The sequence below is a fragment of the Myripristis murdjan genome, chromosome 20 (genome assembly GCF_902150065.1).
Source record: "Myripristis murdjan chromosome 20, fMyrMur1.1, whole genome shotgun sequence".
Classification (NCBI taxonomy): Eukaryota; Metazoa; Chordata; class Actinopteri; order Holocentriformes; family Holocentridae; genus Myripristis; species Myripristis murdjan.
This window is the reverse complement of record NC_043999.1, coordinates 11,289,816-11,304,874: the sequence shown is the minus strand read 5'-3', so window position 1 is coordinate 11,304,874 and position 15,059 is coordinate 11,289,816. Positions and strand designations below refer to the sequence as shown.

Below are 15,059 nucleotides of genomic sequence, written 5' to 3'. Positions count from 1 at the left end.
TAAGAGGTGTCTTCAAAGGGCCCTCACATTTCCCATGTTGTAGGGGGTTGCATCCTGAAGGACACAGGGTTCACTGAAGGAATTTGTGGAAGGAATTTGCCCAAATGTCCCTCTTAAAGGGACAGTTCATCAAAAATACGGAAAAAAAAAATCTATATTTTTTTCCACTCAGCCCCAAGTGTAATCTATCGGTCCAGATAATTTCCGTGCTGTTGGGCAAGGTTTCCAGACAGCGGCGATCCTCTCTGTCTCCAAGCACCCCAGTACAAAGGAGCTGCATGCACTAGGGGTAAGTGGGAAAATGCCTTTTTGGTATTTTGAGTGAAAAGTAAATTAGCCTTGCCATTAGCCCTAAATTTATTTTTTGAAGCAACTGAAAAAAGATGAGATGAAATAATTTCCTTGTTTCATGTGTTTTCTCTTTTGCCTGTACAAGTAAAGTACATTTGAACTGTTGCTCATATGATTAAAGATAACTCTTAAAACAAGATAATTTGCACAGGGAGCAAGAGGAATGATTTCAACCCATTTTTTGAAGATTCACTACTATATATTTTTCTGCTGTGCCTTTTCATTTTCATTTTCATTTTCATCTCCATCCCTTACTGACCAAACAAGAGAATAAAGCTGACAGGGCTGACAGCATTGGACAATACATTACAGTACAATGCTCTGGGAAGAATTCATCAGTGGAATTGAGCAGGAGTGGCTTTATGGATGTCAGGTATTCTTATTTATTTATTTATTTATTAAACAGAAACTACAACTAGAACTAATTTTCATCCCCATTGCCTGATCAGGTGAAAGAATGTATTATATACTGTGCACATAAGAACAATTACATAATATTGCAATACGTACAACTCCAAGGAGTTTTCAATTTAAAACAGTACATATAAGAACTAAGTCTGATGTGGTGCATTAAAAACTATGAGATGTGTGTATGTTTGGTTTAGCCATCTTTTCAGCGTCATCCGAAAAGTGTGAAAGTCTTTGCTGGTTTTGAGATTAGATGGCAGAGACCTCCAATTTTTGTTGCCTTTTAAGGAAAAAGCAGTCAAAGGAAATGCAGTGGACCTATAGGGGATAGCACAGCTTCTCAGGATCTTGTTATTCTGGAGGTGTTTTCAGGGTGTAATAAAATGCTTCAGAGGAGAAACAGTCAAGTTGTTATTGTGAATTTATTCATGATGAGCTTTTTCTTTCACCTTTGCCTCATCAAAATATAACAGGCACAAACTGGCTTTGATAAACTATGAGGGATTATGGAAAAAAATGCTACAAAGAAATCCTCCAGGAATCACTCCTTTTCTCACCAGGACAGCACAGTAAATATTCCAGGAGCGTGTTTCCAGCCCAGTGTATGTATAGCTCTGGCACACACAGAGGACAGAGTGTCCTTGGTGGTTGCATGCATTGAGTCACATGGCTGTGTGAAGGTACTAGGTCCATTAGAACATGTGAGTGTGTGTGTGTTCACTATGAGAGGGATAGGCTGTCTTATGGACTGCTGCCTCCTTCCTCCCACCCAGCTGCCCTGCTTGCATTGATCCATCATGGAAGCTACCAGATCTAGCTTTCAATAGGTGTAATGACATTTTACAGACCTGCGGGCACACATGTACACACACACGGCCTCACATGCCACCTTGTATCACAGGTGATTTGCAGGATCTATACATAATGGCACCATACAGCCCTATGGAAATTCCACCATCTCCTCCTGACCAAGCCCATGCTCGTCTCTTTCTTGTTATGTAACACCGGCCCCCATTAGGGATGCCATATTGACCGCAGCGAGTGAAGGAGGAGGATGGAGGTGGGGGGTTGTTAGAGATCAGAGAATAGACATGGGAGGAAGGGTGCAGGAAAGAAAAGACAAAGGGGAAATGAGATGGACAGAATGATGGAAGACAGGAGACAGCGAAGGGGAAGAGCAAGATATACTGTAAAAAAAGGTGAAGGAGAGGTGCAAAGCGAGGGACACAGATACAAACAGATAGGAGATAGACAGAGGATAAGAAAAGGAGAGAGAAAGAGAAATAGGAAGAGGAGAGGAGATAACAGGCATTAGAGGAGCCAGATCTTTAACTGGGAACCATGGGAGGCAGTGCCATGGACCACAGCCAATTAACACCACAGACACTCCTCACAATATCACACTACACTATGAATATTTCATTAGTTATTAACTCCCGGTTCTCTGTACTTACACTGACTGAGCGAATGCTTGCCCTCGCTGTTGCTGATTTGCCATGTAACTGTCAGAGCCGCTTCCATTAGGAGCACACACACAATCTCATACGATAAATCAAGACCCCCGTATTGTTTCACCTTGAATGTTCGACATCGATTTCAAATTAATTCCCTGCAGCCTATAGCAAACTGCGCAATACCCTTGGTTTGCACTGTGAGCATGTAAAATGTATTTTTATATGGCATGAAGGGCCCCTAAACCTTCGTCAATGTTATGTAGAGAGCTTACTCAAAAATAGTGCAAAGTCATGTTTTAGCATTACTGCATGCAATAAAAACTGACGATGAAGGCTGAGCAACCCAAACATACTTGATTTTCAGTTTGGTGTCATAGTATTATTTTTTTCATGTGCACTAAATGCCAGCACATAAGTCAGGTCGCCTATGCGTCCCACTGCACTTGGTAAATTGAAATTACAGTAGGCAAAATTTTGAGTAAAAATGCAGCTGCCTTATAAGCCTAAATCTGGAAGTGGGGCTGCAAAAGAGAAGAGCACCACGGTCCATTAACTGAGATGCTATAGATATTCCATGTGTGCAAAAAAAAAAAAAAAAAAAAAAAAAAAATTCTGGTGTGGTCACTGTGGGGAAGTTGTAGCTATCCCTGCATTCACTATACTGGATCAATAAAGTAGAACCCGCTCCGGGTGATCGATTAGAATCACACAGATGTCTTTCCTTTAAATCTTTAATTGCACCACAACCACACTTGCATCTGTCACACGATTCAGTGGTTCTGTACAAAACATATATCAAGCAAACATGTCAAATATCTGTATGAAATAAAACAGGCACATGTAGAATTGTAAACTACATTGCTTCACAAATGTATGAAAATATATCTACTGTACACATTAATACAGCGCATAAAAACAGCTAAATAATGCAGCTATATTAAACATGCCTAACTGTGGCTGGCACAATATATCCCCCTTTAGCAGTGAATAAATGCCCATCAGCAGCGCAACACCGCCCTCTGTTGGTTCTACACATACACAGCATCAATATGACGGCTGAATTAGCTGCTTAATGACACGTGCTGCGCACCATGGTCAATTAACGAGCGGACTGACGGACGGCCGTTCGGTCGGCTCTGGAATCAGTAAGAGTAACCAAAATACACTCAAACAAAGTCATAACAGCTGAACATGATGTCTAAGACAAGATACCAATTTTAGCTAGTAGCTGAACGATATTAGCAGCTAGCATGAAGCCACACAGTAACCAGAAAAATGAACACATCTCACATATCAGCTAAACACACAAACTTTTAGCCAGCAAACAGACATGACATCAAACTCCTTACTCACTTGCGCTAGACGCACTTTACATCAGGTGACAATTGCACTACAGCATGGAAAAGTCCGTAATGGTATCCCGATGCGTGTGTAGACTGCAGACTGGACTGAAGACTGAAGACTCATGCGCAAATTGGCCCGATTCTGATTGGCTCAAAGTTGCGTAGTGCGAGGTGAGGGGGGGGGGGGGGATTCATGTAGATTAAGCTGCCAGAGGGGGCCTTTTTCACAGCCGCCCCCAGATTTCTGTGGGAAATCTGTATGAGTCTCAAAAAGGCCGAATGGTTTGGATAGCAGTCCAGGGCCGTTACGGGTCAGTAATCAATTAGTCTGGCAAGACAGGGAGCTGAATAAGTCTAGCCACAGGACGTGTATATGTACGGTCCCCCACCTTGACCTCAGCAGACCTTACTTTGTTGTCAAGGCCAGGAGTGACTTTGGTGACTTTCCCTATTGGCCAGAGCGAGCGAGGGAACTGAGGGTCCATGATCATGACGGTTTTCCCAAGGTGTAGGTCTGGCTTCTCCGTATGCCATTTTTGGCGAGCTTGAAGGCTAGGAAGATAGAACTTAATGAAGTTCTTCCAGAAGTGATCAGCAAGGAGCTGACTATGCCGCCAGCGTCTTCTACCCAGTAGCTCTGATTCAGCATACACCACCTGTGGAAGGGATGAATCTGGCCGTCCGATCAGTAGGGAATTAGGGGTGATTGGGTCGCAATCAGCAATGTCTGACGATGTGTAGCCCAAGGGCTTGGAGTTGAGAATTCCTTCCACTTCGATAAGGAGTGTCCTCAGCACCTCCTCTGTCACTGACTGTGCTCCAAGGATGACCTGCAGGGCCTGCTTAATCGATCGAACCTCTCGTTCCCAACAGCCGCCAAAGTGGGGGGCACTTGGCGGGTTAAACCTCCAGTGGATCTGCTGGGGGGCAAGCAGGGTTTTAAGGTCTGATTGGAGGGCTTCGAACGCCTCTCGCAGTTCATGCTCACCTCCTTTAAAGTTGGTGCCCTGATCTGATAGCAATTCAAAGGGCTTTCCCCTCCGAGCTATGAACCGCCGCAAAGCCATGAGGAAAGAGTCTGTGTCAAGATGAGGCAGGAGGTCAATATGCACAGCCCGAGTGGTCATGCATTTGAATAGGATTCCCCATCGCTTCTCACTTCTGCGCCCTATTTTGATGGAGTACGGGCCAAAGCAATCGACACCAGTGGAGAAGAATGCTGGTTTATGCAGGCGTAATCTTGCTGGAGGCAAGTCTGCCATTTTGGGGACGTCAGGTTTGTTGCGCCATCTCTGACACTCCATGCAACTTCTCTGGTGCCTACGAATGGCTTCTCTGCCACGAGGAAGCCAGTATTTCCGGCGAATCTCTGCAAAGACTCTTTCTGGGCCGGGATGATGTAGCTGCTCATCGAAGTCTTTAATTATCAGTTGTGTGACTGGATGCTTGGCATCAAGCACGACTGGATGGACGACCTCTGGATTGAGCTGGTTACTATGGCGTAAGCGGCCACCTACGCGGATGAGTCCATCAGCTTCATCAAATTCTGGGGCCAAAGTTAGGAGTCGGCTGCTGTTAAGCACTGGCTTTTTTGACTTCAGCTGGGCGAGGTCGGTGGAGAAGCTGTCTTGCTGCACTCGTTGGAGGAGAGAGGTTTGGGCCTTATGATACTCCTCTGCAGTAAGTGCATCCTTAGCCGCCCCGTGCAATGCCTGTGCGGTTGCAGTTATGAGGTCACTGAAGGTTGTGAACTGGGTGACATCAGGTATCTGCAGTACAGATGTAAGCCCACAGAAGGCTGGCTTTTTCATTTCCTCACTGGGAGTTGCAGTCGTGTGGAGTTGGGGTGTCTCTGGCCACTGATCTGGGCTGCTGAGTAGGAAGGAAGGGCCACACCTCCAATGGCTACTGGTGGTTAGGGCAGAGAGGGGCTTTCCCCGCGTAATGTCATCGGCAGGATTTAAGGCGGACTCCACATAACGCCAGGTGTCATTAGCTGTGAGGTCTTGGATCTCTGCCACCCTGGTGCCCACGAACACCTTGTAGCGGCACGAGTCCGACGTCAGCCAGGTCAGAACAGTGGTGGAGTCAGACCATAATGTGACCTGCTGGATGGGAAGTGTCAACTCAGTTCTGAGTAGTTTGGCCACTTGAGCACCTGACAAGGCGGCACACAACTCCAGGCGTGGGATGGACTGCTGCTTCCTTGGAGCTACTCTACTCCGTGCAGTGAGGAATGCCACCTCGACATCACCACTGGAGCTTTCAGTTCTCAGATATGCCACGGCTCCATACGCTTGCTCTGAAGCATCACAGAACACATGGACCGTACGTGTACTGGTGGGGGAGTCCAACTCAGGATTGGTGTAGCATCTTGGCAGGGTGATGTCGTGGAGATGAGCCAGCTCGTCTTCCCACTCCTTCCAAGCGTGCTGCAGGTGCTCTGGTAAGGCAGGGTCATCCCAGTCCCGTTTTTTGTCCCATAAGTGTTGTATGAGGACCTTGGCTCTTGTAGTATAGGGTATCAGGAACCCAAGGGGGTCGTACTGACTGGCGACAACCTTATAAATAGAGCGCATGGTGAGCTCATCTGCTCTGATGGTGCGGGACTTGTAGGAGAGGGTGTCTGACTGGCAGTGCCACTGGAGACCTAAGGCGGATTCCTGCTGGTCCGGCTGACCCTGAGAAATCCATGTCTCTGTGCTGTCTGACCTTATCTCCTGGGGGAGATGGCGGATGATATCAGGGTGGTTAGATGCCCACTGCCGTAACTCAAAGCCACCTTCTGCCAAAAGAGTCCGTAGTTGGTCCACCAGTGCTTTGGCCTCTTCCTTGGAAGCTACACTCTGTAGACAGTTGTCTACGTAGAAGCACTTGAGAACTGACTCCCTTGCTGCGTCACCAGGCTGAGTGTGATCCAGGGTGTGTTTTTGGAGTGCATATATAGCGCAGCAGGGGCTGCAGGTAGTGCCAAAGGGGAGCACTTTCCACTCATATACTGTGGGCTGTTCCTCACGTTTTACATCTCTCCAAAGAAAGCGGAGGAGTGGCTGGTCTTCAGGGAGGAGCCTAACTTGATGGAACATCCCACGTATGTCACTGCTCAGGGCAACAGCATGTTCTCTAAACCGTAGGAGGACCGCAAGCAGAGAGGACCCCAGCGCTGGTCCAGGGAGCAGAAGCTTGTTGAGGTCAAAACTCTGGAATTGGAAAGAGCAATTGAAGACCACACGGGGCTTTCCATTATGTTCCACCATGTGGTGGGGGATATACCAACTCGTTGGTGTGTCTTCTGCTCCAGGCTCCAGTTTGGCAATGTATCCAGCTTGTTCCAGCCTCTGTATCTCAGCTATGTAGGCTGCGGCTTGCTCTGGAGCTTTGGAGAGCCTCCTCTCTGTGCTTCTGAGCTGGGGGAGCACAGCCTCCTTAGGGGCTCGTAGCTGGGGGAAGTTTTGAACCCGGAGAAGAGGAGTGGCATAGCGGTGGATCCCATCTACCTCTACCCGCTGGGTTTTGTCCTCCAAGCAGCTGATGGCCTCTTTATCTTGCCGTGATCTCATGCTGGCCTTCTCACTCCGCCAGGGGAGGATGTCCATCTGCCACAACCTTTCAACTTGTTGATAAAGGTCCGCTGATGGAGCACCGTAGGATGTGAAGAGGCAGTGCTGCTCTGTGAGGTATTGTTTAAGTCCATGGGTGGGACCCTGAAGTGTCCATCCAAGGCGGGTTCTGGTAGCCACCGGAGCCCCAGGTGGTCCAGCGTGCACTGGTCCCAGTGGCGTTATCAAGTTGGGGTGATCAGAGCCTATAAGCAAGACAGGATGGGCTCTCTCAAACTGCTGGATAGGTAGATCTCTCAGATGACTGAATTTCCGCCGCAGAGCTTTGATGGGATAAGTGTGCTCTCCTAGGCCAAGGTTTGGTGCAGTGAAAGCTCCCTTGATGTTAAAGACTTGCTTCGGGGAACCCGCTGGTGAAACCGCGAAGGAGACGGCCGCCCCGTGAAGCGTCTGGAGCTCCTGCCTCACTGTCCGCAGGGGTAGGTCTTCCGGTTGACCTTTGAGCCCCAACTCTTGGGCTGCTGACTGGAGAAGCAGGGTACGTTCAGAACCGTCGTCCAGTATAGCGTATGCTTCCAGCGTCTGATCTCCGTTCCTGAGCATCACTTTGCAGACCTTGAGTAGGACACGCGGTCCCCAAGGAGGTTTCCCTATGTAAAGCACCTCTTCTGCTTCACTCGGGAGAGTGGGTTTGGCTGGGCCTGGTTTTGCCTGCTCTGGCTTCTTGTCACCCTTATCAACTTTGCCTGGGGTTCTCTCATTGATCTCATGCAGAGCAAGGAGGTGTCGGTTGTTGCACGTTTTACAGCACATCTTCAGGTCACACTCCACAGCTCGATGGTTCCTACCACAGCGCCAACAGCGACTGTTGACTTGTACCCAGGTACGTTTCTGGTTGGCACTGAGTAGCTTGAAGTTGCCACAGTTGTTGAGTGAGTGTTTGTTGTTATCACAGAAAGGGCAGAACTTCTTGAGAGCTTGGGGAGTGGCTACTTCCGTGGATGTTTCACCTGGTGATTTGGGACCCGTGCCCAGCAGGAGAACTGAAGCCTTAGCAGACGACTTGGGTCCCCTTTTCACTTCCTGGCCTTTCCGGTTAGCGTCCCTCCTTGAGCTGCTGCCATATTGTGACATATCCTCTTGGACCTGGAGTTCGTATTCTAACCAATCTGCCAAGTCCAGTAATGTGGGGATAGGTATCCTTAGAGGGTGGATGAAACGTCTGAAGCTAGATCTTAGATCATGTGGCAATTTACCCAGCAGGCGAGAAACATGGGACCCACAGTCCAATTCCACTCTTCCTTTTCCCCCTAGCTGCTCCAACATGCTCACCAGAGATCTCACATGAAGGGCGAACCTCCTGAATGACTTGATGTCGCCACTGTTGATGCTAGGCCCATCCATGAGCTCTGCAATGCGCTGAAGAGCCAGCTGATGTGGTTGCCCATATTGTTGGTTCAAGGCTGCCATTGTGTCTGTGAAGGGGTAATGTGAATTGCTGTAAGAGTCAGCGATGAGTAGAGCTTCTTCCAGCTTCAGATGATCAACTAGTATCTGGTACTTAAAACGCTCTGTGGCATCTTTAGGTAGGATATTATCCAGAGCGATCCTCAGTCTGGCGAAGTCTCTTGGATTGGGGTGGATGAAGTCGGGGATGGTAGGAGTAGGTCCGCGATATGTCTGTTCCCGACCTCCAGGTGGACCTGAGCCTTCATATCTGGAGGGATAGTATTCAGGTGAGTATCTACGCCTCACTGGTGAATAATCACCTCCAACGGGGTAGCCATGATGGCGTGGAGTTAGTCTGCTCTCAGTCCGGTGTCGGAGCCATTCTGGAGAATAGTGGCGTCCTCTGTAGGGGGAAAGTCTCTCTGGAGAATGGTAGTACTCAGCTGGATAGCTCTTCTCTGTAGCGTAGGGTGGTTCGTCCCTGTAACTACGATAGGTGGGGCGTGAACGGGGCGTGATGAACGCTGGCTCAGAGTAATAGTCACCATAGGGGTCTCTATAAGTGGCTATGTCATCCCTTCTTCCCATATGGGTGTGTTGGGTCTGGGGGTAGTCGTCTCGTAGGCCGTGGTACGAGTCTGGATGAGATCTACGTTCCAGGTCATGGTCAGTATACCGAGCTGAGGAGATAGTGTGACGTGTCTCCCGTCGCACAGTGGCCTCCACTTCCTGTGGGGGGATGTGGTCGAGCCTTGGCGTGGCTCCGCTCAGGGGGTCAGGCTCAGTTGTACTGGGTCGCTGGCGATGCTCCAGCCTGTGGTCACTTTTAGATTTGAGTTCTTCATTCTGTAATTTGAGTTGCTGCATAGATGCTAAAAGACTGTTCTGTTCTTGTTTAAGCCTCTGGCACTCCTTCTTCCACTTGACACTAGAAGATTCCGAATTATCAGTTAATGCCAATGGTGGAGAGGTGCAGTCCTCCTGACTGACGGGGGAGTCTGAACGTGAGCCAGGAAAACTCTCTTCATTATCTTCCTGTGGAGGAGACGAAACCGGTGGTGTGGTGTGGTGCGGTCCTGATAGATCAGATAAGACGTAATCCTTGAGGTATTCGGGGAGGGATCTCTGCCTCCTGACACGTCTACCGGGATCCTTATCTGCTGACATCTCAAACCGTAGTAAGCTCTAATGATCCGGCTCGAAGGACCAATCTGTGGGGAAGTTGTAGCTATCCCTGCATTCACTATACTGGATCAATAAAGTAGAACCCGCTCCGGGTGATCGATTAGAATCACACAGATGTCTTTCCTTTAAATCTTTAATTGCACCACAACCACACTTGCATCTGTCACACGATTCAGTGGTTCTGTACAAAACATATATCAAGCAAACATGTCAAATATCTGTATGAAATAAAACAGGCACATGTAGAATTGTAAACTACATTGCTTCACAAATGTATGAAAATATATCTACTGTACACATTAATACAGCGCATAAAAACAGCTAAATAATGCAGCTATATTAAACATGCCTAACTGTGGCTGGCACAATATATCCCCCTTTAGCAGTGAATAAATGCCCATCAGCAGCGCAACACCGCCCTCTGTTGGTTCTACACATACACAGCATCAATATGACGGCTGAATTAGCTGCTTAATGACACGTGCTGCGCACCATGGTCAATTAACGAGCGGACTGACGGACGGCCGTTCGGTCGGCTCTGGAATCAGTAAGAGTAACCAAAATACACTCAAACAAAGTCATAACAGCTGAACATGATGTCTAAGACAAGATACCAATTTTAGCTAGTAGCTGAACGATATTAGCAGCTAGCATGAAGCCACACAGTAACCAGAAAAATGAACACATCTCACATATCAGCTAAACACACAAACTTTTAGCCAGCAAACAGACATGACATCAAACTCCTTACTCACTTGCGCTAGACGCACTTTACATCAGGTGACAATTGCACTACAGCATGGAAAAGTCCGTAATGGTATCCCGATGCGTGTGTAGACTGCAGACTGGACTGAAGACTGAAGACTCATGCGCAAATTGGCCCGATTCTGATTGGCTCAAAGTTGCGTAGTGCGAGGTGAGGGGGGGGGGGGGATTCATGTAGATTAAGCTGCCAGAGGGGGCCTTTTTCACAGTCACTGTCGGGAAAACTGAAACAGCAGCGAGGCATCAGTCCCTTTGGAGAAAACTAGATTCACCAGTGACATTTGAACCACTTCACACTTCACTTGGAAACCCCACAGGCCACTATGAAGACGGCATTTAGTTTACTGAATCACTTAATGGGATTTACAGCCACTGACATCCAATTCAGAGAGTGCCTGCCATTTGGGGACACCAATTTGCAAAGTTGCCCACTGAGATTTTAGAAAATCATCAACATATAAATAAAAACAAGTCTTCCCTGTTTAAAGAGCAGAGACCTAGTTTCAGCTTCTCTACATGTATGCTATGCAATTAAAAAAAAAAAAAAATGCAGCACAGCAGCAGTAAACAGAAGAGGAGGGGGATGGGTTTGGGTTTGGGCCAGATTGGTGAAAACATAAAGTACTTGTGGACATGTGCACATGCAAATGAGCTGTAGTGGTAACATTTTTTTTTTTTTTTAAATGAAATACATCTTGAGACAACTGTCCTTGAACACAAAAGCAGCTCCGGCAGATTACCGGCTACTCATTCTAACCACTAGAGGGTAAACTGAGCCAGGTTTACCGAGATAAAATATGACACTGGAATTTGGTCATATGTTTGTCACTGTTTGCATTTCATAACCACATAGTACTAAATACCAGTTTGCACCACAATACAGTTTTTTAGTGTGGAGTTACTGTTCAAATCATCTAAAAGACATCCAAAAAAGGTCTGAACAACATTTCTGAGTCTGATTAAAGCCTATGTCCCAGCCTTAGAATTTACTAGTAGTCAGATGTTATAAGAGGAGAGGGGGTGTCCTGCAGCCAAATTCCTGTTTGCCTGCTTAGACTCTCAGACTGAACTAATATGACCTCTGCCTTTCATGGCCACTGGTGATGGAGAGTATCAGAGCAGCTTGTATGGCAAAAAAGGGTGGACAAAACTGGTAGATGTGGAAAAAGACCGCACTGAGTGTTAAAAAAAACATGCCAGATGTATACAGAATAAGTAAAGTGAGGTCTCAGTGAAAAGGCACCACCCTTGCTCACAATGTATTCAATCAACAAAGATTTTTAAACATGGTTTAAGCCCCAAAAAGCCTTCAACAACATGCAAAATAAGGTTAGAGCAGATACACTACTCTCCGTAGTTAAGGTTAATTAGAGACAGCTGGGTGTGCAGTTTATGTGTGTGTAAGTATATATCTGAGGGCATATATGAGGGCAACGGGACATCTTGTACATACCCAGCGGCATCACCCCTACTGTCCACACCAGCTAAGTATATCAGCGGTACGGTGGGGGAAGTCATTGTGAATCAACCATGAAGGATCACAGCCAGAGAGTCTGTACTTCCTCTGACCCTGGCTTGCTCTGTCTCTGGTGGCCAGACCACTGAGAAGCTATTTTTTCTTACTGCTCGTCTATCACATAAAATGTCAGCAGGGGTAATCTATCCCAGGTTATCTAACAGCCAAGTTATCTTTTTAATTAGTGAGCAAGAGAGGTTGACTCTGGGAAATAACAATGCCGAGCTGCTGGACTGATCTCTCTCTTTGCCGATGCAGGAGGGAAAAAAAGCCAGTTTGAGTGGCTGGATGGCTAAAAGCTTAAAGCTTTGATTTAATGAGTGAGCTAGGTGTTACAGACACTGCACAACCAGTGAAAGACAATAAACCAATTTATCAGACACTGGCTTGAATTAATACACAAAAACAGAACACCATGAACTATCTAATGAGCTGTAAACTCCAAAAGTGGGGAGAGAACAGCATGTACACAGAAGATAGCAGAATTATTTCACAGATGAAGGGCATAAATCTTAACAGAGCCAGCGATTTGAGTGATTTTGTGCAAGGGGAGATCTGATTGCCATGCCTGTTGCGCAAGAAGAGTCTGCTCTGCTGTGACTGAATGTGTGTGTGTGTGTGTGTGTGTGTGTGTATATGTGTGTGTGTGTGTTTGTTTGTTTATATGCTGCTAATTGTGGCTCAGAGCAGGCTAAAGCAGGCAAGGCTTGGCTCTGATAAACAGTGAGAGTGAGCCCTCTGCCCCCCAAGGCCTGTGGCCTCTCACATCAGTGGCCCCTAATGGCCCTTTTTCATCTGAGCAGCCAGCTGGAATCAACTGAACCATCCTGCTTCTGTTATGTCTGTTAAAGCCACCTAGTCAGTACTGAGCAACCATCATCAACCGTACCACAGGATTTGTTAAACACGGTTTCATTTATTGTTAGGACCATAAACTAATCCCACCAAAAGACAGACAGATAGATAAATATAATTTTACTTTAACTGCCTTTATCAAAATAAATTATTTTAAGTAATTGGCAGGACCAAAGTCTTTTTTTTTTTCTCTTATAATCGATATCTGTTATATTTGACCATCTAGAGGTAGAAATACCTATTAGCACCAAGAAGCTAAGCACAATTTTTCTGTATATGAGGAGCCCATGCAGCAGATATTTCAATCTGGGAGAAACTGATGATGTCTGAAAATTCCTCACGCTGCCTGCCAAAATGATACTGACTGACACAGGCAAACAGAGAGGTAGGCAAAGTGACCCCGGTGCAGTCTGGAGTGGGATGGTGTACCTTGGCCTTGTCGAGCTGTGCCTGAGCCTGTCGCTCTGCCTCTCTGCGCACGGCCTCCTTATCCTCCTCCAGGGACACATCGGAGTCTGATGGACGGCTGGTGTAGGAGTCGGCCGAACCCTGCGGGCACACAAACAGCCACACCTCAGCGCCACATGAAACTCAAACTCTCAGAATCAACAATTCATCATTACAACTGGCTCGCTGTTATCGACCAGGCAGCAGTGAACTTGGAGAGTTCGAGGTGTCTTGAGGACAGCGGAGATAACCTACTTTGCTTTGCATTGTCCTTGCTCTAAAAAGCAAAGTGCAACTCAGGAGGGTGAACGTTTAATGTTCAACTCAACATGCACCGAGATGTCTGTGATCAAAGTAACCTGGGGAATAATAAATCAGAGCAAACCGGAGGGAAATGAGCAGGTATACATTTCTACTGTAAATCACACTTCTGCAACGCCTTGGAGGAAATTAAAAAATCATTAGAGCTTAACAGATCCGTGCTTTCTTTGTCTAAAAAAAACATGGTAAGAGTCTGTTTCCCACGGCATCATTTCAGCAGCAGCAGCCTTAGAAGCCTTTCAGCTCCAGATTTGCTGTGTGTTTTCTGTGGTAAACATTGGGGGGGAAATGATGAAGATCACCAGTTCTCCGTGTGATACCAATGCACTCAAATGCCCACAGCCACACATACATCACATGCACACATTAAGACACACACACAGACACACGTTAACCACCTGACACAAACTCAATCACTTCTATGGGCAAGATGCCTAATTGCACACCAGCACACACACGCACACACGCACACACACACACACACACACACACACTTATGTAACATATAGCGGTGATTCAGACCTTTATGAAGTGTAAAAGCCTGCAGGCAAGTACAAATCAGTGTTTTACATCCAGTTTGTCTGATCCACTGTTATTCAGCTAAGAGCAATACAATTACATACTGTTAATAAAAGTACAAACTTATGAAAAACAAGTTTTGTTTCATGCTTCAGCTGTGAAATACCAAGAATTCTGCATAATTAGGTACCTACAGTGTCTTGTCCCCATCCCAAGTATTAGATCTGGTTATGTCAGCCTGCATAAATCAGTCTGCGTGCTTTAAAAAGAGGGATTTTTAACTAAGGAAAGGGAGCGTGATCCATGTACTTACGTGTACACTACTATGCCACTCACACAAGGTCTCTCATTCATCTCACTGCACCATTATACGCTGCTGTGTCTGTGTTAAAAATAGCCTCCCTCACTCTATGCCTGATTAGAATTACCCAGCCATCACATACATAAAAAGGAGGATCAGACCTCTCCTCTTCCCTACTCACATTACCAGACTTAAGTATGGAAATGACACCACAGCTATTACCATAGATAATACAAGACTATTCATATTTATGCCCTCCATCTTATATGAAACCCTGCGGCTCATCAACCATCTCTGTCTCGTCTGCCTACTTTGTACCTGAGACAGCATCTATGAATAACTCAGTGTTCATTTGAAACCAAGCTCATTAACTATCCATGGGCAGCCCTTGCCTTCATCACATCAAGTTTATGAATAAGACATTATATTAATCTGCGAGCGGCATGTGAAACAACCTGAGGCACGCAAAATACGTGCTTTGTCTCTGTCAATCTTCAAAAACGCTGCTCAAGTTCAAGCTGGAGTTTGGATTTGCTGCATGAGAATATGACATAAATCAGATGAAATTCCTTACAGTTAATCCTT

The 15,059-nt window shown here is 46.5% G+C and overlaps 1 protein-coding gene across 1 annotated transcript in view; it reads right to left on the bottom strand.

Moving 5' to 3' along the window:
• The window catches only part of cacnb2a (calcium channel, voltage-dependent, beta 2a), a 39,180-nt gene that overhangs the window by 13,549 nt on the left and 10,572 nt on the right, over window positions 1–15,059 (bottom strand). Inside the window, exon 2 of the mRNA XM_030079356.1 lies at window positions 13,316–13,435. Coding sequence (XP_029935216.1) covers window positions 13,316–13,435 — 120 coding nt within the window. The remainder of the gene's footprint in view (window positions 1–13,315; window positions 13,436–15,059) is intronic.